Genomic DNA, 22,296 nt, shown 5'->3' on the forward strand with positions numbered 1-22,296 from the left:
GCCGCCCTGCAGGTGTTAACAGAGCTGAAATCCGACAACCAGAGGCTGAAAGATGAAAACGGTGCCCTCATCAGAGTCATCAGCAAACTGTCCAAGTAGACTAGGCTGCGGATGTAGGAGGGGAGAGCCCGCCCTGCTGCACACCCCTCCCTTCCAGCCAAAGGAAGTGAGCATTCTGGTGGAAGGACACTTCCTCCTGACCCGCTTCCGTCACCTCCTCTGCACTGTACATTCTCTCTGCACCCCCTTGCCCTCTCCTCCCACACCCCCACTTGGGTTTTATGAGTTTTAATTGAAGCATGATCCTGACCATTCAAGCCATCTGGAGGAGGCCTTGGGGGGTGCAGCAGGCTCAGCTGTGGACCCCCAGCCTCCTGCTGCTGCGCTCCTTGTACACACTGGATCTGGTCCAGACGAGTAGCCCACAGCCTTTGTGCTGACGCGGTGTCCCCTGCCGGGGGTGGGTCCTGCAGCAGGACGCTGAGTGGGCCAGCAGACAGCCTCAGGCCGCGCTGCTGTGCGCATCCGAGGCCAGAGCCACTCTGCACTGAGGCTCTCTGCCCCTCACTCTCAGGAACCGACTCATGTTTATTTTTTTCTATCCACAGCCCAGTAAAGTCCCAAACTAATCTTAACCCCACTTCCTTTCCTTCCTATCCAGTTATTCTTTCTCCCACCTCTTCCCCCATCCACTGGTGTAAAAGCCAGAACAGCTCCTGACCTCAGTTGTCTGGGGCCACCGTGGAAAAGCACTGCTATGGAGACTGGAAGATCGCCATTCTGGGGCCATGGTGGCGGCACCACCAGCCCTCTCCCTAAGCGCCAGACCCACAGCCTCCTGTCAACCCACTGTCCTTTTTCTCCCTACAGAGTGACTTTCTGCATTAGCAGTCTGGGCTCCGAGTGCCTGCTTCTGCCCTGCTTCCCTCTGTTCACTCTGGCACCCGCTCCCGATGGGAAACAAAGTCACTGCGGAGGCAGAGAGGCAGGCAGGGTCTGCAGATGGCCGGCGAGTGGGGCGGGCGGGGAGCCACGCGTGCTGAGGGCAGAGCATCCGAGCTCACGTGGCACATTGTGACAAAGACGAGAGCAGCCACTGTGCTGTGAGAATGTGGGGAACTGGATTACTTCTGGTGATTAGATTTAGGAGAGACATTTGCTTGCTTGGAAGCTAAGAGGAGAAATGACAACTTACTAGAAGTTTAAAGGGATGAGGTACTTTCAAGCCATGACAGGCATGGAATTTTCAAGTGGAAGGCCCAGACGCCATTGGTCCAACTTTCCATTATTGCATGCCAGGGACCCCTGTGGTCAGGCCCTCCAGGGGCTGGGCGTCTGCTCCCCACAGGTTGGCCAGTGGTCAGTTTCCTGTGCCAGGAGCAGAGCCTTCTGTGGATTCCTGCTGGGGTCCGCGTCTGTGCTCTGGAGCTCTCCGCCTTGACAGCCCTGAGGTGTGCAGTGTGCAGGCTGTGCTTAACTGGACTGCAAGCTGGTGTTTCCCTGGGCCTTTGCATTACCCCACGTCCCACGTCCCACGTCCCACCCTCCCCTGGAAAAGAGCAGCCTTTTAAAACAGCCCAGGATGCACCATTAGTCCAGCACAAAACCAATCCATTTGTCCTTGGTGGTCCAGTATTAGTATGTAAAGTATTTGCTTTTTGTAGGAGTTTTACCCCTGGAATCATTTTGAATACACTGGTCAGTTAAGTCCTCCTCACTGTAGGGTTGCCAGGACATCTGGTGCTGAGTGACTGGGCTCTCAGCATACACTACCTCTGCCTGTCCCTTTCTCTCCTGAAAATAGTGTAGTCCCCTGAGACCTGCGAAGTGTCACGTGCTCTCCAAACCCAGGGCTCTAGTTCAAGATCCCAGTTTCAGAATAGGAGCTGGGGCTCCTCTGATAAAACCCCCTGTTCAGAGCATATAAAAGTCTCTCTTCCGTCTCCAGCCATTTTCCCAGAAAAGCTACTCCAACCCTGGAACGCTGTCATCATGGGCGCACCGCTGCTCAGTCTCAGGGAACGCTAAATTAGAGTGAGGAACTTCCTACCTTCCGCAGCAAGCATCTCCCTTCTCTTTCTAGGGAGAGGAAAACCACAGGGGTTCCCGGTGGCTTCTGGGGAGAGGCACCGCTGCCCTCGCAGGAGAAAGGGTTGCCAGGGGAACATTTCGACCCTCTTCCAGGCAGTCCCCTCAGGGCTGTGCGTGCCTGGCAGGGGTCAGAGGAGTTCGCACAGCTCTCAGGCTGGGCTCCGCCCCTGCTGCCTCACGGCCTTCATGTCACGGCAGCCTCTTACCAGAAAGTCCCTGTGACGAGAAATGTTCAGCTTTTTCATCTCAGGGGGACCGGATTCTACAGCCAGGGACTAATGAAAATGTAAACCCTTCTAGGTAACTTTCTCTTATGCAATGAATTGGGGTTTTGTTTTTCTTTGTTTTGTTTTTTTTTCCAGACAGACAAACTGAATTCTGGTCTCTCTCCAGAGAATAAAGCACAGCCATATTGACTGGAAGTGCCATGGGCAGTAGTCACAGGGCTCCTAGTTGCCACTGTCTCTCTGGGTGTCGGCAGTCAGCAGGTGCCTTTCTCTCGTGCTGCCTGGCCAGTTGCCTCCTGCTGGTCTCCACAGTGGCCTTGAGCTTCCCGTCCTCACCTGCTGGTCTCGGTTCTCGGGGGCACCAGGTAGCTCAGGCAGCCCAGGGCTCAGGTCTGTCACTTAGTCGGAGGTGAGCTGCCTGTGGAGTGGGGGCACGAGTTGGCTCAGCAGAGCGACACACCCTGTGTCTTCACTAATTTGGAATTTCTCAGTGTCCAAGCCATGCCTTTGGCCATTCCAGAGGAGCTCTGGCTAAAGTTCGCCTTTGTCTCTCGAGAGCTACTCATCCTGCTCCAGATAGCACCAGGGAGTGGTGACCCCAGCCCCATGCCAGCCTCTAGTGCAAGGGTCATGACCTTGGGCGTAGCCAGCCTCTGCATACCCCGGCACTACTTTGCCTGCTGGGCCAGTCTCCCTTGAGTAGCTCCTGTCGCTTTCTGTCTGGTTGCAGGATGTGCTACTGCTTTCCTGGCCCTTCCTTGGTCTCCACCCCAGCCCCACCCCGTGTTTAAGGAGACCCAGCTGCATTGATTCCTCTGGGCACCACCCTGTGTTTAAGGAGACCCAGCTGCATTGATTCCTCTGGGCAGCCACTGCGGGGGTTTCAGATCTCTGGGAACATTCCACCCACTCTCCCTGCCCTCACGACTGTGTGAACTGCTGGCTGTTTCTCCACCAGGGACATTTATTTATTTGAGCTCGAGATGAGGGAAGCAGCAGCTTTGAAAGCCGTGCACTTCTGGCCGCTTGGCAGTCTTTCCTGGCTATAGGCAGACTCTGTCCCCTCAGAGACAGCCAGTGTCCGGCTCTGACCCCCTGAGCGGGGGCTGTCCTGAGGCTGGAGGTGGGCGGGCTGAGCGGAGCAGGCTGCAGCAGGGAGAACTGCCCCAAGTGTCGCCAGCTGATCGGCTTCCAGGCTGCTCCGAGTCTTCCCAGTACTGCCCAACCAGCACTAAACTCTGGGGCAGCCCCGCAGGAGCCCTGGGGTTCTCCCCAGGGTCTTGGAGGGGCCTGCACTGGGCCCCGTTATAACTGCACATCTGGGGCACCACCCTGATTTGGAAGGCAGGTTCCAGCCCCTCAAAGGATGTGAGTTCCTCTGACCCACTAGCAAACAGCTCTGAGGGCAGAGTGTGGCATTGTGACGGGACAAGGCCCTAGCAGTCAGGACATCAGGCTGCCGGGGCCTGGTCTTGTCAGCATGTGACCCGGGCGCCATGATCCGTCGAGTCCCCGTGGCCTACAGTTCTGTGACTTACTCATTTCTTAGGAAGATCAGGACATCTCTTAGAGTTCTCTTTCTTAGAAAAAAAAAAAGAACAAAAACTCGTGTTTTCTTCTGCAAACTGTTCAACGTCAGCATGTCAAGGTTGGCTTCCCAGCCTTGGTGGAAAGTGAATTCAGTACTGAGGATAATTGAATGGTGTAGAGATTGCTCTCCTGCCTAATGGCTTGCTGAGAATATTAAAACCTGCAGAGGGGGAAATGGGTGGAAAGCAATTTGTTGCACGCAGCCTTCGGACAAACTGTTTTAATAGGAAGTGGAGCCCTCAGCTTTCTCCGATATGATCTGCCCAGGCTCCTCCCACCCAAGCAGCAGGCTAATTGCATTTCTGCTTAGCACCCGCGGGCCCAGTCTTGAACTACCCCCGCCCCTGCCCCAGCAGCCAGAGGATTCCCGAGTGAAGACCTCCTCCTCTGGAAACAGGAGGCCCTGGTGCTGCTCGAGATGGCTGTGTGCAGAGCAGGCATGCAGAGGAGGTGCCGGAGCAGTGAGCATGGCAAGCCAGGGCCCACGTGAGCGGAGTGGAGGCGGCTGCATTCCGTGGTGAGAGGAGGGTGGAGGGTGGGGCTTGGAGTGGAGAGCAGGACGGAGGTGGAAGGGGTCTCCCAGAGGCAAGCTTCGGCATGTGGAGATGAGTTCTGTGTCACGGGTGACTTCGCGCTCAGCCTCCTGCTGAGTGGAGATTTTAATCAGCTTCCCTAATGGGTATGGACACTGCTCAGGAGCAGGAGACCCTGTCGGGGACAGCTATTGATCGCTTAGGCCCTGATCAGATTGGAAATAGATCAACTTCGCGGCAGCACAGGAACTGCCATTGGCACAGCTGCTGGGGAGTGAGGTGGTCTCTGAACAGCCCGTCTGCGGTGGCGGGCACATCGCTGGGACGTGGTGGAGGGCTGGCAGCCCAGGCCAGGAAGCCCCTCCTTGGGAAGAGCTGAGTAAGAAGGGGGTGTGTCTGAAGGTAGCGCCACCCATGCGTGCTCTGGCTGGACCTACGAAGTTCAACGATTTGGGGATCATTGGTGCTTCTAGCCTGTGTGCCCATGCCCATCTGCCAGCCCAGAGCTTTCCAAATGAGGTCTGCCGTAGGTGTTTTGTTTTTTTGTTTTGTTTTTGTTTTTGTTTTTGTTTTTGTTTTTTGAAAGGCAAAGTGAGAGAGAGAGAGAGATCTTCCATCCACCAGCTTACTCTCCAAATGCCCTAACACGGAGGTCTGGGTCTGGCCAAAGCCAGAAGCCAGGAACTTCATCCTGGCCTCTCATGGGTGGCAGGGGCCCAAGCACTTGGCCCAGGCACATCTGCAGGAAGCTGGATCAGAAGCAGAGGAGCTGGGATCTGAACCGGTGCTGTAGTACGGGATGTCGGCATCGCGGTCCCAGCTTCACCCCGTCACCTCAGCACCAGGCCCTAGGGCTTGCCTCTTCTTGGTCAGAAATGGGAACTCAGAAGCCAGATTGATCCACGTGCACTGTTCTGTAATTCAGATCTGTGCTCTGCCTCCCACTCCCTGGGAGGGCTTTTCCCTGAGCTCTTCCCAGTGCTTTGCTTATCATTTTGGACGGGTGACCTGCCAGAGTGATGTTTTCTGTTGTTTCTTCTCTAAGTTTTCCTCTAATGCTTCCAATAAAGCTTTCTTGGGTGGCCCCGGAGGTGACATCAGGCTGCTCTTATGTCCTTCCAAGATAAACACGGCCGTCCTTTCCCTCCTGGCTCCCCCTGCCTTCCTCCTGGCTTCCCTCACTAGCAGCTCATGGTGCTTCAGAAAGGAGGGTTCCCCTGAGCCAGACGAGAGCCCTGGCAGAGCCTCACCCCCCAGCAGCTGCCCCCACCCCTGCTCTCACGTCCAGAGCTCCAGGCTGGGCCGATGGCCGCTCTGAGATGAGGCCTTAGGCCTCTGGGACTCCTCTGTCATTGGCCAGGGAGGTCATGGCGCGCACTGTCTGCTCTGCCGTCCTTGTCTGCTGGTAAGGCAGAAGTGTGTCTTCAGCACACAGCTGAGCGGTGTGTCAGTGCCCCGGCAGCGCAGCTCACCCGCTGCTGCACTGCAGGGGAAGCACTTGTTGGGGGTTGGGGGGAGCCTCTGACGTTCTCCCAGAACCAGAGCTGGGGGGCAGAGTGCAGTACTGAACAAGGGACACGCCAGGGCCAGGACCTGTTCCGCTCTCCCTTCAATGTGTCTGCCCTGGCTTGTTCTCTCCCACTCTGCTGGAACCTAGAAGATTCCAGTTTGTTCACTGGGCAAGAGGGGCAAGGTATAGGGCTGCAGGGGCACGGGAGGGCTCTGGGGGGATGCAGCAGTCCCAACTACCCCCTCCTCTAGCCAGAGTCCTGGAGCCCTCAACAGGTCGGGCCTGCCGCCTGCTGCCCCCCCCCCCCCGGCTGGGCCATGGCTTCCACAAAAAGCACACAGAAATACGTTTCTCCTTTGCATCCCTCTTCTTGGGGGTACAAACCGTCTTTCAGGCCCTACCCAAATGGTTTCCCTCCCTTCATTCTTGCCTCTGCCCTGACCTTGGTCAGGTGCAGAAAACCACGCTGGTGCCCCCATGCCTCTCCCACCTCTGCGGTGGCGTCTTGCGTCTTTGCTCACTCCACCCTTCCGCCCTCGCCTTGCCCCCACCACAGGTGAAGCACCAGAGGGAACTGTTTTTCGGCTGAGTTGTATGGATTAACTTTAGCCCACTGTAAATACACCTGGGCCGGGGCGGGGTGGGGTGTTCAGGGAGGGGAAGCCAGACTCGCTTTGTGAACTGAATGTATTTTTATGCAATTTTGAGTGGCCTTTCAACCCTGAGATGAATGATTTGTTTTATCGGTTGTTATTATATAGTATTAAGTATTCTGTGTTTGAAATTTTGAGAATAATAATATTCACATCTATATGATGCCTGTAAACACAACAGTATTTATAAATGAGTAAATAAAACTGTGTTTTAACTTTGTGATTGCGTCTCCACAGTTCAAGAAGTGGGGTTTACAGAATCTCAAATCTAGGCAACTTCTTCCGATTTCACGTGGTCACTGTGACCACTGGGGGGCCTTGCCCACCAGCTCCTACAACTCCTGTCCCCCAGAGGTTGCTCCCCCGGGACAGTGACCAGCAGTGGCTGTCTGGGACTGTCTGGGAGCACCAGGGCGTGCCCCAGATGGAGTGCATTCCAAAAAACCCTAAGAAGACAGCCCGGCTCCCAGTTCCAAGTGACCACAAGTGTGGGCTGAATGACCCACGCTGAGCCCACGTGGGTGGCGCTCACGCACTGTGGGACGTGGGCACATGGAGGTCTCCCGGCATGACCCCAAGTCCCCTGCTGCACACCCGTCTTTGTTAAAAGGTCACGCTGGATTCCAAACCACTGTGCAGTCCCAGACTCCAGATGTGGCTGACGGGGTGAGCTGGAGGTGAAATCCAGGCTCAAAGCACAGGGGTCGTAGCCAGGCAGAAGCTGCCAGGCCTGCTGGCAGGGGGTGTAGGGGGGTGGCCAGGTCTGCCCCGGGAGGCTGGGGTCTGGTTTACCCATCAGCAAGCTCTGCCCAGCGCCGTGCTTTGTGCCAAGCGGAAATCCCCAGAAACTGACTTGGAGGGAGGTCGGGAGGGAAGATTCTTTTCCCCTGCTGTCACCCAGCTGTTGGGAGCCCAAGCATCGGCAGAACAAACACACATGATGTCATGGTTGAAGAGTTCAGACCTGTCCCGAGGCCCAAGACACAGGCAGAGCAGCGCGGCTGTGTCTCGCACTGGCTACAGCAAGGTCTGCACACACAGGATCACCTGGCGGTCACCCAGGCCCCCAGCCCGCCCTGGGGACACATGTTGGAGGACCCAGGCCCTTGCCTGCCGGCTCCTGTGGGCCCTGTCCCAGTCTTGCCTTCACTGTTCCTCACGCACCTGGCCCTGACAGCCGAGCAGAGGGCTTGCTGGTGGACGCCAAAAGTCAGGGCTGGCCCAGCTTCCACGCAGGGGTGGGAGCTCAGGGCTTTAACCCTTTCCTGGCCTTACAGGCAGTGCTGCCAGACTCTCTTTTCTTAAAAATTCTGAGGACTTCATCAAGATTCTCTTGTCAAACTCCCATCACTGAGCTCACACTGGCCACTCCCGGCTCTGCTGGAAGGGAATTCACAAATGTGGGCCACCCCAGGTCCCAGGAAGGAGCTCCCCACAGCACCACCCTTCCCCCTGGGCAGCAGTGGGCACACAGGTGTTCACAGCCAGGAGGTGCCGGAGCCCCATACCCACCACGGATCGCGAGAGCATGGGCCCCCCAGCCCCTTTTGCTGCTTCTCCGAAGGCAGATGTGGGCTGGGGGCCAGAGCCTCAGGACCCCCACACGGCACCTAGCAAGCAAGGCAACACCCCCCACCCCCGGATTTCTTTCAGCTCATTTCTTTAATAAGGAGACGCAGCTCATTACAAAATAACAGTTTGACAAGAGGTCAGACGAGAACAACAGAGTCCACGAAAGGGGTGGAGAGCGGTGCCAAGCAGAGGAGGGGGGCGGGGGGGCCAGGGCTCCATGTGTGTCCTTCCCACGAAGGCAGGCGGGGCTCGTGGTGGGGCCGGAGCGCTCTGCCTGACCCTGGCTTGGAAGTGTCCAGGCCCCAGGGTTCAGGAGACAGCACATCAAGTCCTTAGGCGGGCAGCAGTCGGCAGAACGAGCTTCTGTGACGAGACCCCGACTCATCCCCCCGCTGGGCGCCGGGGGAGGCTGGGCGGGGCAAGGCTGGCGGCACAGCCCCCTGCCAAACGCCTGGCACGCAGCACTGCCCACTCACTCCCGGCCTGTGCGGTGGGCGAGAGTGGGGCGGCCCGGAGAGCGCTGGGAAGAGGCCGGCAACGGTCCCCTGGCATCCCCCACAGAGCCCTGGTTCTCCTAGTCCGTAAATGGCAGAGCCTCCCTCACCACCACTTGTCTCACCCCTGCTTAACTCTCTTCTCACCCCTGCTCTGTCCTGCCTGAGCCCCCTTGCCTTCCCATGCATGGCTGTGCTCTGCCGCCAGGGGGCGCCCGCTGCGGGCAGCATGTCCCTCTCTGACTCCGTGCCAGGGAGCTTTGCAGGCTTCAGTTCCCCTCTGCCCACCTCCCCACAGCCTGGCGCACCTGGCTGGGTCCCTCCCGGGGCAGATGGGGGCCAGGGAGCCTAGTGCACACCTGCCCTGCTAAGTCCCTAAAGCCACACCTCACAGCCACCGCCCTGCCCACCCCTCCCAGGATAGGGTCCAGGACTGTGGCGTCCCCAGCACTGTCCCCTCCACAGCAGCTTGCAGGTGGAGCCTGCTCAGGCAGAGGCAGCCGGGGCCGTCTCCCAGGGCCCCACCAGAAGCCCTGGACACCGTCGTCCTGGTGACACAGGGCCGAGGGAGCGGGAGGGGGTGACAACAGGTGAGCCCTTCACAAGTGTTCTGTGGGGAGCCAGTCAGAGGGACACGGGGGTCCTGGGAGGAGCCGAGGGCGGGCTCCAGCAGGAGGCCCCCTTTATGGCTTTTCAGTTAATTCAGACACCACACACATACACAGGACACGAAGCCACAGGACGCCGGACAGCAGGCTGGACAGGTTGGCTCTGCAGACGGAGGTGCAGCCGACGGGCCCGGGGCCGGCAGCGGCCTCCAGCATTGCCGGGACCCATCCGCTCCCCGGGTGGGGGTGGGGACAAATATTTCACAGGACAGAAAATCAAAAGGGGCGGGGTGCGGGGCTGGGAGGAGGAGCTCTGGGCACTGCCAAGCAGCTATTTACAGAGCTGGAGACACGCATGCTGACTCCGGGCTCGGCCAGCGGGCGCAGCTCATTTCTTCGTGGGTGTCTAACTACCGTGGGGGGTCAGACGGGGCGCAGATGGCTTTAGAAGCTCTGGTTGTGTTGTCGCTTAAAAAATGAATGTCTTTTCGTGTGTCTTCGAGTCAGAGTCCCCTTCTCAGTATTGCAGTTTGAAAAACAGGTGGAAGTCAAATCCTTGGTGACCAGTGTCTGCCCCCCCGGCCCCGCCCCACCGGGGTGAGGGCGGGGGGAGGGGGAGTGGTCGGCAGGGAGGGGTTGCCAGACACAGTCCAGGATGGCCGCTGACATCTGAGTTCCGGGGACAGGAGCCGGTCTCAGTGCCAGGGACAGGCCACACTTAGACTCTTCTTCCTTCGGCTGACATTCAATAGGACTGGGCATTCTGTATTTTCATTGGCCAAATCCGGCAGCTGTGCCATGGGGCCCTGGGCCACCAGGATGAGACCAGGACTCCTCCCTGCCTCCCCCCCCCCCCCACCCCGACTCTGACAGAGGGCCCTGACCAGCCCAAGGTGGGCGGGGGGAGGGGATGGAGGGAGGGACAACACAGGGGATAGGGGGCAGCGACTTCCTGCCTGGGAGGGGGATGGGCTGTCCCTCTATTAGATGTGGCCGGGGGAGGGGGGAGAGGCGGGACAGGGGACGAAGACGCCTGAGGAATTATCCTGCGTGAGAATACCTCGGAACCGCTGCCTCCCTCACCCCACTGCACGGACGCAGGTCCGTGAGAGCCGCATGTACCCGCGGGAGGGCTGCGCGACCCCTCCTTCCTCTCTCAGCAGCACCCCAAGCTGACTGCAGACCCAACTACCGGTGGTTTCCTGGGGAGAAAAAGGCTCCGGATCTGGGAGCGCAACCCGCACCCTGCTGTCCCAGACAGGGGCTCCGAGAGTCACGGCACAGTCACGCCGCGCGCCTGCGCCTGCGCAGCCCCCGCGGCCGCCTTCCCAGGCCTCGGCTTTCGCCTCCCACGCCCAGGAGTCTGCCGGTAGCGCAGGCAGAGGGGGCTTCCCTGCGAGGATGAAGACAGCGTCCAAGCCTCACCCGCCCCCACCCCGCTCCAGTGGGACTGGGTTTGGGGTTCATGGCTCAGCCTCCCTGTGTAAGACTCACTTCTGCTCCAACTTCCTGCCTCTCACAGCCCCAGAAGCACACGGACACCCTGACCGAAGCCCACTTAGGGCCTCCGCCCCAGCACCTGCACACCCCCTAGAAACAGCCCTGCGGGGCAGCCAGGGTGTGGAATGAGGCCCTCGGTGTAGAAACTCCACAAGCATCAGCACGCCCCCGCCAAGCCCGCAGCCCAGACAGGTGCACGTGCTCCCGGCGCTCAGCAGGGCAGGGGCACCTGGGGAGGAACCGCCCCCACGCCACTCCGGTGGGGGCTCAGGGGCTCAGCCACGTCCCCACCCTCCAGGGCAGCTCAGAGGAATGAAATCCAGCCAGTCTCCAGGCACAGGGACACCCAGACCACCAGAGCTGCAGCCATTTCTTCTCCTTTGGGGGGGGGGGGGGGCGCACGCTTACCAAGCTCAAGGGCAGAGAAGACACCCACGTGGTAGCAGGTGGGCTGGGGGCAGGGCAGGGGGAGGAAGGCAGAGGGGGTGAGACTGAGGAGTTTCCATGAGGAGCGTGGAGGGGACCGACCCTGAGGAAGCACCAAAGTCCCACAGCACTGGGGACGGGAGAGGAGTCCAGGTGTCCACCCCAGGATACGCCACTCTGCGGCCACCCAGGCTCCAAGGGCACCGCCTGCCCGCTGACTGTACCAGGGCCAAGGACCAGCTCACAACCTCATCAGAGCCCTGCCTTCCCACCGTTCCAAGCGCACACACACACAGAGCGTATAACATCGTAACTTCCCAGGGTGCTCCTGAAACCAAGGGCTCAGCAAGGGAGGCAGGCTGAGCCCGGCTGCCGGGCTGTTCCCGGCGGAGACCCCTTCAGAAAGCAAAGCCCAGCAAGTGCGCAAGCCCCTCCCCTCCCTTGCAAAGTGAAATAAAAGGACACTGTGCACCTGCTTCAGACTGGGCCCTCAGCCGCAGCCTGTCCGACAGCGTCCATCTGCCTACAGGGGCCCAGCTGGGGCAGGACAGGAAGTGCCGCCATTTTTGCTGGGAAAGAAATGACAAGGATGGAAGAGAGAGGCCAGAGAAGGGAGGCAAAGAGGTGTGGCCTCTGGCCTGTTGGGGGTGGGGCGTGACTCCGGCCCAGGCGGAAGGCTGGAAGGGGCTCAGTGGGCTCAGTGCTAACGGGACTAACATATATATGGCTTTTTATCAACGCTGGGGACAAAGGGTGACAACCGAGCTGGGGGCGGAAACCCTGGCCAGTCTCCTCCACCTCCTGTCGGCATTCATAGAGAGAAACCTCCCCAGTGAGTGAGCACGGGCACCCCCACAGGCGCCTCCGGGCTGCTCCGGCTGCTCATGGGCCCTCGGGTGGCCGTCAGAGGGGGCACCAAGTGGCCGTAAGAGGGGGCACCGCAGCACATCCAGCCTCTGCCGCCTGCCCCGCCTCCGGGTGTGGCCATGCCCCTTCCTACCTGGCCCCCAGGGGCACTAAGCACATTTAAACCATCCTTCCAAAGTTCTCTGGCTCTGGACAAAGTCTGCAGACAGCACTGCGCTTACAAAATAATCAGCAGCAAAGCACAATGGGGGTGGGGGGCGGGGACCAAGGCCCAGGACCCGGTCTGCTTCAGTCTCGGAACAGGAGCCGAAGCTTGGTGTCTCTGGGCCGGGGGACTTCCGGTGCTTCGCGGTTCGGAGTTCAGGATCTCCAAGTACGAGATCCTGGGCTGACGGTCCGTGCTGGGGGCTGACCCACTAGCGAAGAGTTCATGTCCGTGAACGCCCCAGAAACCACGCTTCCGGGCCAGCACGGCTGGCGGGAGGAAGTGCACGGAGGCGTCGGGGATGTGGCCCTGGGTCTGCACGCACCCAGGCCCCACGTCTCGCTGCCTCCCACGCAGGAAGCTGAGCGCCTCTGCAACCCGACCCGCAGCCTGCGCCTTCCCCGCCAGCTCGGAGGGGACCTCCCACTCACACAGCCGACTTTCTCCATTTCCGGGTCCCACACAGCGTCGCTGTCCACGGCTCCTTCCACGAGCGAAGACAGAGGCTCGAAGACACGCACGCGGGCGCACGCACACCCACGCCGCCCCGGCCTCACCAGGAAACGGGATGTGCTGCCAGCATCGGCCAGTAGAGGGCCTCACGCAGGGTGAGGTGTGCATGAAGCTTTTCAAAGAGTGGGACAGGGACAAGGGCAGGGCATGCAGCGAGGGCAGCTCCTGGGACAAGGGACAGAGCCAGGCTTTCCTCTCACCTCTCGGGGGACTGTCCCACACGGCCATCAAAGGGAAGTCGGTCTTTAAAAAGAGGAGAAGGCAGGGGAAAGGAGGACACGCCCACAGACGGATGGGAACACCTCTAAGGTCGCGTAACTGAGGTATTGAGAGCTCTGGATCCCGTCAGCGTCCGCGCAGGGCGCGGGTCCCGGCGCCGCTGCCGCCTACTTGTTCTTGCCCAGCAGCGCGTCCACCTCCTCCTCGGGCTTCAGCGAGTGCCACTGGGCAATGGGCCTGCGCGGGTTGGCCAGCATGTCGGACCAGTGCCGCAGCTCTGTGCCCGTGGCGTTGCTGCCCACGAAGATCTTGCCGATGGCTTCGTTCTTGCCCAGTTTGTCATAGTCCAGCACGGTGACCACCACCTGGACTTTCTGCAGAGAGAGCAAAGCGGGGTGTTGGGGAGGCGGGGGGAGGGGCGGCCAACTCCCCCCACCTCCGGGGGCTGCGGCTGAGTCTGCACTGACCCCGAGGTAGAGACACACCTTTCTGAGCTGGTGCTGGGCTCTAGGCACTATGGGAAGCACTTGGCGCCCCAGGGGTTCGGGGGAGGGGGAGTGAATGTGAACTTCACCTCTAGAGGGCAGCAGACACATAAATCACAAACTTGACCCAGAGTGAGGGAGCGAACGCACAGGGTGCTAAGGCCAGACAGAGGAGGTGGCAGGTCCTCCGCCAGGCAGAGGAGGGAGGGACACAGAACGGGGACTGAAGGCTGAGGATTTCTCCAGGGGGAGAAGAGGGAACAGATTAGCCTGGGGAGAGTCGGAGACGGAAGGCGTGGCAGGAAGTGAAGTCACCTGAGACAGAGTGGCCCTGGGGGGTTAGAGAAGCCGGGAAGAGGGGTCTCAGGGGAGGAGGGGTCCCGCTGGGGGGCTGGGATGGCCACTGGGCACCCAATCCAGGCGATGCCGGCAGGGCGGGGTGGGGGAGGCGGGACCAGGGGGAGCGGGCTAGGAGCAGAGACTCACGGCGACCCGGGGCCAGGTGCATTTGTGGAGTGCACAGCCGACAGCTCCCCCGCCGGCCCCTGCGGCCCAAAGTGAGCTGGTGGCAGGCCCATCCCCAGCCCCCTCCCAGGCTCCAAGGCAGGGCCCGCGCACCTGGATCTGCTCGAAGGGGATCTCGAAGCTGAAGGACTCATTGAAGTAGGGGTTCAGGGTCTTCTTCTTCACCGTCGTCTTCTTCTTCTTGAGCCGCTTGCCGTTCTGCATCAGGTGGATCTTGACGTAGGGGTCTGTGGAGGGACCCAGCCTCAGACCCCGCCCCGGCCAGGCCCCGCCCTGCGAGCCCACACAGGTGGCCCCGGTGCAAGGGTGGTGTAAGGTTTCCGGGGTCCCGGGCCCAGCTCGGAGCGGCCGGCCCTGGCTGCCGGGAGCGTGGGTGCCTGAGTCTGAGGGAGACTCACACGCGAGAAAAGTGTGGAGACCGTGGGCGACGCCGGTGCCGGGCAGCCGGCGGGGAACTGCCACGTCGTGACCCCCACCCCCTCTGGTCCTCCTGACCCTGCACAGGGGAAACTGAGGCCAGGAGATGCCTCAGCCTCACAGAGCCACGGCAGACGCGACACCCAGAGCCTCCTCCCGAGCCCGCAGCCTCTCCCGAGAGGGGTCCGACGGTGGGCCATGTCCTGGAGGCACACCTCAGGCCAAGGCCTGCTCTCTCCCTACACTTGGCTGGGAGAAGTAAAATCCCAAATCGTTCCTGTAGGGGATGGAATCTCTCTGGTCCTGTCCTCCACGGCCCAGAGGCAATGGCCAGAGTGCATGGGGAGGCAGCTTGGACTGGGGCCAGGGGACTTTTGCAGAAAGAGGAGCTGGGAGGGCAGAGCCCCACTGCTCCATGGGGAGACATCCGGGTCCCAGGATGGGAAAGTTTTTCCCCTGGCTGGGTGTGCACATGCTGGGGTTCCGGGCCGTGCCTAGCTCGCTGGCGCCACCTGCTGGCCGCCAGAAACTCTGCACGTACCTGAAAGGCCGCCCACGTCCATCTTCTTGAGGTTCTTGGCTTCCAGGATGCATACGGTGAGCTTGCCGGCCGTGGGCACGTAGCGCAGGGAGGTGCAGATGTCACCCAGCTTCTCTGGCTGTCCAAGGGGTGGGGGTAGGGGGGAGCAGGGCTCAGGTCACCTCAGCCATGCCCCTGCCTCTCACATGCCTGACCCCATCTCGCTGAGCCCAGCACGGCCGTGACTTGTCACCTCCTGTCTCAGAGGCCTGAGACTCAGCAGCTGACCTCAGGCAGCCCAGCAGCGGCTGACGGCTGAGCGGGGCACAGCAGCGGCAGGGCCGGGCAGACGCTGGGTATGCTCAGGCGAGGGCAGGAGCAGTGGGTGTGGCACCAAGCGTTCCCTCCCGAGGGCACAGGAGCTGGGCGTCTGGGAGCCCTCCTGCCGCATTGCGCCCACCCACTGCCGTCTCTCCAAGCCACGGGCTCCCTTCTCTCTGCTCACTGCCATCTGTCCGTCCTACAGGCAGGGGGGTGGCCAAGCCTCTCTACTCACCCCTCACTGCCTAGCGGGCTGGTGGGCATGCCAGGGGCTGGGTGGCACTAGGGGCGGGGCCAAGTTGAGTGAGTGATGCTTGGGAGGAGGAGCGGCTACCACAGAGATTTTGGTATACAGCAGTTGCTCAATAAATACAAGGACACTTCAAAATTTCAAGGAGGGCAGGCGTTTGGTGCAATGGGTTAAGCCACTGCTTGATACACCCTGGTCGCATGTGGGAGCACCTGGGTTACAGTCCCCGCTCCCTCTCTGCTCCAGCTTCCTACAGATGCACACTGGGGGCCGGCGCTGTCGCAAGCAGGATAAGCTGCCACCCGCAACACCGTACCGGCATCCCATACGGGCGCCAATTTGAGTCCCGGCTGCTCCACCTCTGATCCAGCTCTCTGCTGTGGCCTGGGAAAGCAGTGGAAGATGGCCCAAGTACCTGAGCCCCTGCACCTGTGTGGGAGACCCGGAAGAAGCTCCAGGCTCCTGGCTTCGGATCAGCACAGCTCTGGCCGTTGCGGCCATTTGGGGAGTGAACCAGTGGATGGAAGCTCTCTCTCTCTCTCTTTGTCTCTCTTTCTCTCCCTGTAACTCTGCCTTTCAAATAAATAAATAAATATATTTTTAAAAAAATGCACACTCTAGCCGCCGCCACGGCTCAATAGGCTAATCCTCCGCCTGCGGCGCCGGCACACCGGGTTCTAGTCCCGGTTGGGGCGTCAGATTCTGTCCCAGTTGCCCCTCTTCCAGGCCAGCTCTCTGCTGTGGCCAGGGAGTGCAGTGGAGGATGGCCCAAGTGCTTGGGCCCTGCACCCCATGGGAGACCAGGAGAAGTACCTGGCTCCTGGCTTCAGATCAGCACAGTGCGCCGGCCGCGGCGGCCATTGGAGGGTGAACCAACAGCAAAAGGAAGACTTTGTCTCTCTCTGTCTCTCTCTCTCACTATCCACTGTGCCTGTCAAAAAAAAAAAAAAAGCACACTCTGGGACACAGCAGGTGATGGCGCTAATACTTGGGCCCCTGTCACCCACATGGGAGACCTGGGTTGAATTCTGGCTCCTGGCTTCAGCCTGGCCCAGCCAGGATGTTGCTGGCACTTGGAGAGTGAGCCAGTGAATGGGAAATTTCTGTCACACTGCCTTTTAAATAAACACTATATATTTTTTAAGCTTTTTAAAGATTTAGGTACTGGGGCTGTCACTGTGGCGTAGCAGGTAAACTGCTGCCTGCAGGGCCGGCATCCCATATGGGCACCGGTTCGAGTCCTGGCTGCTCCACTTCCAATCCAGCTCTCTGCTGTGGTCTGGGAAAGCAGTAGAAGGTGGCCCAAGTCCTTGGGCCCCTGCACCCAGGTGGGAGACCCAGAAGAAGCTCCTGGCTCCTGGCTTCAGATTGGTGATGCAGTTGTGACCATTTGGGGAGTGAGCCAGGGGATGGAAGATCGGTCTGTCTGTCTGTCTCTCTTTCTCTACCTCTCTTTCTCTCTGTGTGTAATGCTGACTTTCAAATAAATAAATAAATCTTTGAAAAAAAGATCTATGTACTTGAGAGGCAGAGTGATGAGGAGATCTCCCACCCACTGGTTCACTCCCCAAATGTCCACAACAGTCGGGCTGAGCCCGGCAGAAGTCAGCAGCCAGGAACTCAATCTATGTCTCGTACATGAGTGGCCGGGGCCCAAGCGCTCGAGCCACCATCTGCTGCCTCCCAGGTGGGGAGGCAGAGGGGGGACTTGGTTTGCAAAACCCCAGCGTGGGAAGAGGGGGTCCTTGGCGGCAGGCTGACTCGCTGCTCCACAGTGCCCACAACCCTCAATTTTAAAAAAATGAAGAAAACATTCCATGGAAGTCCACATCCTTTCACTGCGTTTTCCACAAGCTTTGCCGCACGCGGCGCGTGAGCGAAGGCTGCAGTGGTCACTGGGGGAAGGTCCCCACGCTGGGCGTCCTTTATAAAAAGGGCAAATGGCATCTTTCCTTGTGCACACACCAAGGCAAGGTCAGGAACTGCGGCCCCAAGGCAGAGCAGAGCCCAGCACCTCCCAAAGCCCAGCCTCTGCGCCACGCGCGTTATACACGGCGCATCGCCGTCTGGAGAAGGAGACTAGACAGAATTTCAGCAACTTGCCAGGCCCAACAGCTGGGCCACGTGGGGCCAAGACCCTGACCCGGGGGAAGGCTTGGCGCGCGGCCGCATGCATGCCATGGTCTCGCTCTCACCTCCTCCTTCTCGCCACCCTGCAGGTCTCGCCACTCCTCGATGGGCTGGCCGAGGTCCACCGTGTTCATGGGCACCTTCACCTCTCCGATGATGTCGTGCTTGGAGAAGCGGTCAAAGTCGTAGATGGCCATCACCAGGGTCTTGCCCCCCAGCTCCTGGTAGGGCACCTGCAGGGCACAAGCAGGATCAGAAGGGGCCAGAGTGACGCATGCGCCTCCAGGGGCTGCTGGGAGCCAGCCAATACACCTGAGTTCCGGCCAGCCCCAGGGAGGGAGGGAGAGGGCGAGAGGCCCTGGGGCTCCGGTGGGCTAGGTGGGTCCCCAGGCCTGCAGAGGGGCCACATCCAGCCTGCCAGGGTCCCAGACTGAGCCGATGCAGGCCTTGGCCTCAGCCAGGAACCAAGGGTAGGGCCGGGGGCACCAGGGACCTTGAAGGTGAAGGTCTCATTGAAGGCGGGGTTCAGGGTCTTGCGGTGCACTTTGGTCTCGTATTTCTTCTTCTTGTCTGGAAGGAGGAAGACTTTGACGTAGGGGTCTGAGGTGCCTCCCATGTCCAGGGCAGGTAGCTCTGCAGCCTGCAGCACGCCCACGGTCAGCTGCAGGGAGAGAGGGGCCCACGTCTCAGGACTGTCTGAGTCCACGCCTGGCGGAACCTTCCACACCCTGTGCCCTGTGGTCCCCAGCCTGCCTGGGTGCACGGAGGAGCCATGCCCCACCTCTAGGGGGCGCTGTTTCTCTCCCTGCCCCGGCCCCTCATACCTGGTTGGCTTGGAAATCGTAGTCCAGGGAGAACTGCAGCTTGCCCAGGTTCTCCGGCTCTTTCTCCTCCTCTCCCTCACCCTCTCCCTCGGTCAGGCCCGTCTCTGCGTCGTCGTCATCCTGCGGGGCTGGGGAGGAGACGGGCACAACCTGGATCCACCTGTGGGGCCTTGCCCGCCCCACGGCTGGGAGTCGGGGTGAGGGGGGGAGTGTAGCCCTGCTCAGGCGTCCTGGCCTCTCCCAGCCCCACGGGGCCCCCAGGCCGCCCCTGTGAACCCCAGCCCTGCGTCTGGAAGGGGGCGTGGTGCCGGGATGCGCTGCTTCTCCCTCCCACGACGGCCTGGAGCTGGGCGGGATCTGCGCCGGGGGCTCCACAGCCTCTCCGGGCAGAGGGGATGGGCTTGCTGTGAAGACCCCTCCCACCCACCCCCCCCCCCGCGCTCTCCCAGCTCGGACCCCACCCGCGGGCGAGACGTACCAGGAGTGGGGTCCAGACAGGCGGGAGCAGGGTGAGTTCAGAGGTGGAGAGAGAAGGGAGAAAGTGATGCGCGAGAAAACGCAGCTCCAGCCCCGCCCCCACAGCCACTTGGGACCCCCGCCCCGACACGCGCACAGGGCAGGGCAGGCCCCCTCTGGGCCATGCACCTGCGCATTCACGCACACACACGCACTCCAGGCCTTCCTCCTTTCTCCACGTTGATTCCTTGAGCCAGAGCTTTCTCCCGGTCACCCCCATCGACAACAAACGTGGGGACAGAGAAGCCCACAGGGGCCTCTGAAAACTTGAAAGGAGAAACTGGCCATCTAGGGACCTCTCCGGGCTGCCCCACACCTCGACAGCAGCAAGCACCCTAACTCTCGGTGTGACCAGGGAGCCGTTCCATCCCACCCGGTCTGGGTGGCCGAGGACCCCCTAATGCTTGGCTAGACAGGAAAGCCCAGGCTGACCCCACAGAGCAGAGCTGGGTCCAAACCGACCCCAGAGAGCGGAGCTGGGACCAGGCTGACCCCACAGAGCGGAGCTGGACCCAGCTCTCCAAGGTCTTGGCCGGGGAGCCTCTGTGGGGCTCACTGCACCGTTCTCGTCCTGTCTCCTAAGGAGCTTGCACCCCAGTGGGCACCCTCTTCCCCCACCCAGCTGCTGGGGAGAGATCCTCCCAGAACCACAGCCCCGGCCCCGCCCCGCCCCTCCCGGCCCCGCCCCGCTTGCCCCGCCCCTCCCGGCCCCGCCCCGCCCCGCCCCCCACCTGGCCGCCCTTCATGTCTTTCATGTTCATGGCGTTCTTCATGCCTTTCCCCTTCTCCTTCTTGTTCTTCTTCTTCTTGCAGCAGCACTTCTTGCAGATGCAGAAGCAGCAGGTAAGCAGCAGGAGGCCGGCGACCACGGCGATGGCGATCAGCGCCCAGGGCGGCACTGCGGCACACGGGAGCCCCCACCCCAGGAGTCAGCAGGGTGGGGTCCCTCGCCCCTGTCCCCAAGGCGCTGGCATGAACGGTCGCGGCGAGGACCGCCCCGACAAGGCCCACGCTCCACATCGCTGAGCCCCGCACCCACGCGTGACTGGCATGAAGCCGTGTTCCTCGCAGGCTCCATCCCTCGGCTGTCCTTAGCCTGCTGGTCCTGTGGACACAGCCACTAACTCCTGGAGCGACAGGTGCACCCCCGGCACATCCCCTCTCGGCTCTTCGGAGAAGGGGCAGACCAGGAGGAGAGAGTCCCCGCCCCAGTTCCTGTGCCCTATCTTGACAGGGCTGAGCAGACACGCGGGAAGCTCCCTAGGGTTTGGCTGCTCCTGGGGGCCGCGCTGGGCCGCTCTCGGGTGTCTGGGGCTGGCGCTGGGCTGCTCCTCCTGGTGGGGAAGGGCCATCTCCCACCAGGGGCGCCTCTCCCGTGTCAACCGCGTCTCAGTGTCTCCTACACAGCCTTTGCCAGGGCTTCCACACACAGTGGGAACTTCTATTTCCCATACTCCCAAATAAAGCGGTTTCAACAGGCTCCTCCTACTTGGGCAGTGTTTTCCCCTGGGAGGCCGGGCCACTGCAGATCCTTCTCTCTCAGTCCTGATGGGCCTCCCCAAAGACACCCCGGAAATCCAGGCACTAGCAAAGAGCCCAGCCAACCCCGTCCCTGGTGGCCCCGTCCCACCCCCTCAGCCCCGGGCACTCACGCGGGATCTTGTTGATCTCGTTGAAGAACTTGTCTTTCAGCTTGGCAAACATGTCCTCCTGGCTCTCCCCAGCGCCCCCGCTCTCCGTGGAGTTGTCTGCGGGCCCCACCGGCATGGTGGCCGTGGTGGTGGCAGGAGCCACCATGGGCTCCTGGTTCCTCTTGAAGATGTTCCTCATGGTGGCAGAGGGGCCGGCTGGGAGGAGGGAGGGAGGGCCAGCTGAGCACCCCGGGGGTCACTGGCCCCGGGGCGGGGGAGAGTGGGTGGGGGGCAGGAGAGGCAGAGCACTGTTGGCCACGCGCGCCCTGTAGTTCAAGGCTGTTTTATTCCACGTGAGCCACAACAACTGTCATCACCGGTGAGTCCCCACGTGTGCCTGGGACCATGCATTAGCATATTCAACTATTAGCGTATTCAACGATTAGCATATTCAACTATTAGCATATTTAATCCCAGCAACCACTCCCACTTCTCAGGCAAGGAAGCAGGGGTTCAGAGTTCTCAGGCTGGCTGGAACCGGTCTGCCTGTGGATCCCATTGATGGGTTTCCTATAGCTCATTCGTTTTTTAAAGATTTATTTATTTATTTGAGGCCTGGCGCCTGCAGTGCCAGCATCCCACATGGGCACCAATTCGAGTCCCGGCTGCTCCACTTCCCATCCAGCTCTCTGCTATGGCCTGGGAAAGCAGTTGAAGATGGCCCAAGTTCTTGGGCCCCTACACCCAGGTGGGAGACCCAGAAGAAGCTCCTGGCTCCTGGCTTCCGATCAGCACAGCTCTGGTCAGTTGTGGCCATCTGGGGAGTGAACCAGGGGATGGAAGACCTCTTTCTCTCTCTGCCTTTCAAATAAATAAATAAATCTTTTTTTTTTTTTTTATTTGAAAGGTAGAGTTACAGTCAGTGAGAGAGAGACAGAGAGAAAGGTCTTCCCTCCATTGGTTCACTCCCCAAATGGCCGCTATGGCCAGAGCTATGCCAATCCGAAGCCAGGAGCCAGGTGCTTCCTCCTGGTCTCCCATGCCGGTGCAGGGGCCCAAGCACCTTGGCTATCCTCCACTGCCCTCCTGGGCCACAGCAGAGAGCTGGAGCAACCGGGACTAGAACTCGGCACCCATATGGGATGCTGGCGCCGCAGACGGAGGATTAACCAAGTGAGCCACAGCGCCGGCCCCAAATAAATAAAGCTTACCAAAAAAGATTTATTTATTTGAAAGGCAGAGTGACAGAGAGGGAAAGAATCTTCCACTGCTTCCCAGGTGCATTAGCGGGAGATGGATCGAAAGTGGAGGAGCTGAGACCCACACGGGCAAACCTATGTGGGGTGTGGGCATCCCAAGTGGCGGCTGAGCCCGCTGGGCCACAGCACCGACCCCGCTATCTCGTTTAGATCCAACCTTGTGAGCCCAGGGAGGAGGTGAGGTCAGACCACCGAGGACACCGTGAGCCGCTCTCCTCCCTGGGCTCCCTGGTGTGGCTCAGGAAGGAGTCCCCGCCTCTCTCCAAAGCTGGTGCCCTGCCCCTCCCCCCAGCCCTCCTGCGCCCCCCCGGCCGTACCCCCAGCCCTCCTGGGCCCCCCAGCCCTCCTCTCTTTCTTTCGGGTGTCCTCGGTGCTCCTCCGGGCCTGCACCCACCTCTCCCCCTGGAGGT

General features: G+C 60.6%; 2 protein-coding genes across 24 annotated transcripts in view; one reads left to right on the forward strand and one right to left on the reverse strand.

Moving 5' to 3' along the window:
* The window catches only part of PPP1R12B (protein phosphatase 1 regulatory subunit 12B), a 215,740-nt gene extending 208,916 nt beyond the window's left edge, over positions 1-6,824 (forward strand). For all 20 annotated transcript variants that reach the window (XR_011381332.1, XR_011381333.1, XR_011381336.1 and 17 more), the window contains one exon: positions 13-6,824. Coding sequence is in view for 4 of the 20 variants with exons in the window: in XM_008268576.4 (XP_008266798.2) it covers positions 13-99 (87 nt within the window). In the remaining 16 variants the exon portion in view is untranslated. The remainder of the gene's footprint in view (positions 1-12) is intronic.
* SYT2 (synaptotagmin 2) overlaps positions 5,030-22,296 on the reverse strand; it is a 96,541-nt gene continuing 79,274 nt past the window's right edge. For all 4 annotated transcript variants that reach the window (XM_070055093.1, XM_051820485.2, XM_051820483.2 and 1 more), the window contains 8 exons: positions 20,649-20,843; positions 19,728-19,894; positions 18,481-18,600; positions 18,150-18,317; positions 17,722-17,889; positions 14,977-15,094; positions 14,112-14,245; positions 5,030-13,382 (listed from right to left, as the gene is read on the reverse strand). In XM_070055093.1, the coding sequence (XP_069911194.1) occupies positions 13,176-13,382; positions 14,112-14,245; positions 14,977-15,094; positions 17,722-17,889; positions 18,150-18,317; positions 18,481-18,600; positions 19,728-19,894; positions 20,649-20,826 (1,260 nt within the window). In that variant the 5' untranslated portion in view covers positions 20,827-20,843 and the 3' untranslated portion in view covers positions 5,030-13,175. The remainder of the gene's footprint in view (positions 13,383-14,111; positions 14,246-14,976; positions 15,095-17,721; positions 17,890-18,149; positions 18,318-18,480; positions 18,601-19,727; positions 19,895-20,648; positions 20,844-22,296) is intronic.

Source organism: Oryctolagus cuniculus, chromosome 13 (assembly GCF_964237555.1).
Source record: "Oryctolagus cuniculus chromosome 13, mOryCun1.1, whole genome shotgun sequence".
In the NCBI taxonomy this organism is placed as follows: Eukaryota; Metazoa; Chordata; class Mammalia; order Lagomorpha; family Leporidae; genus Oryctolagus; species Oryctolagus cuniculus.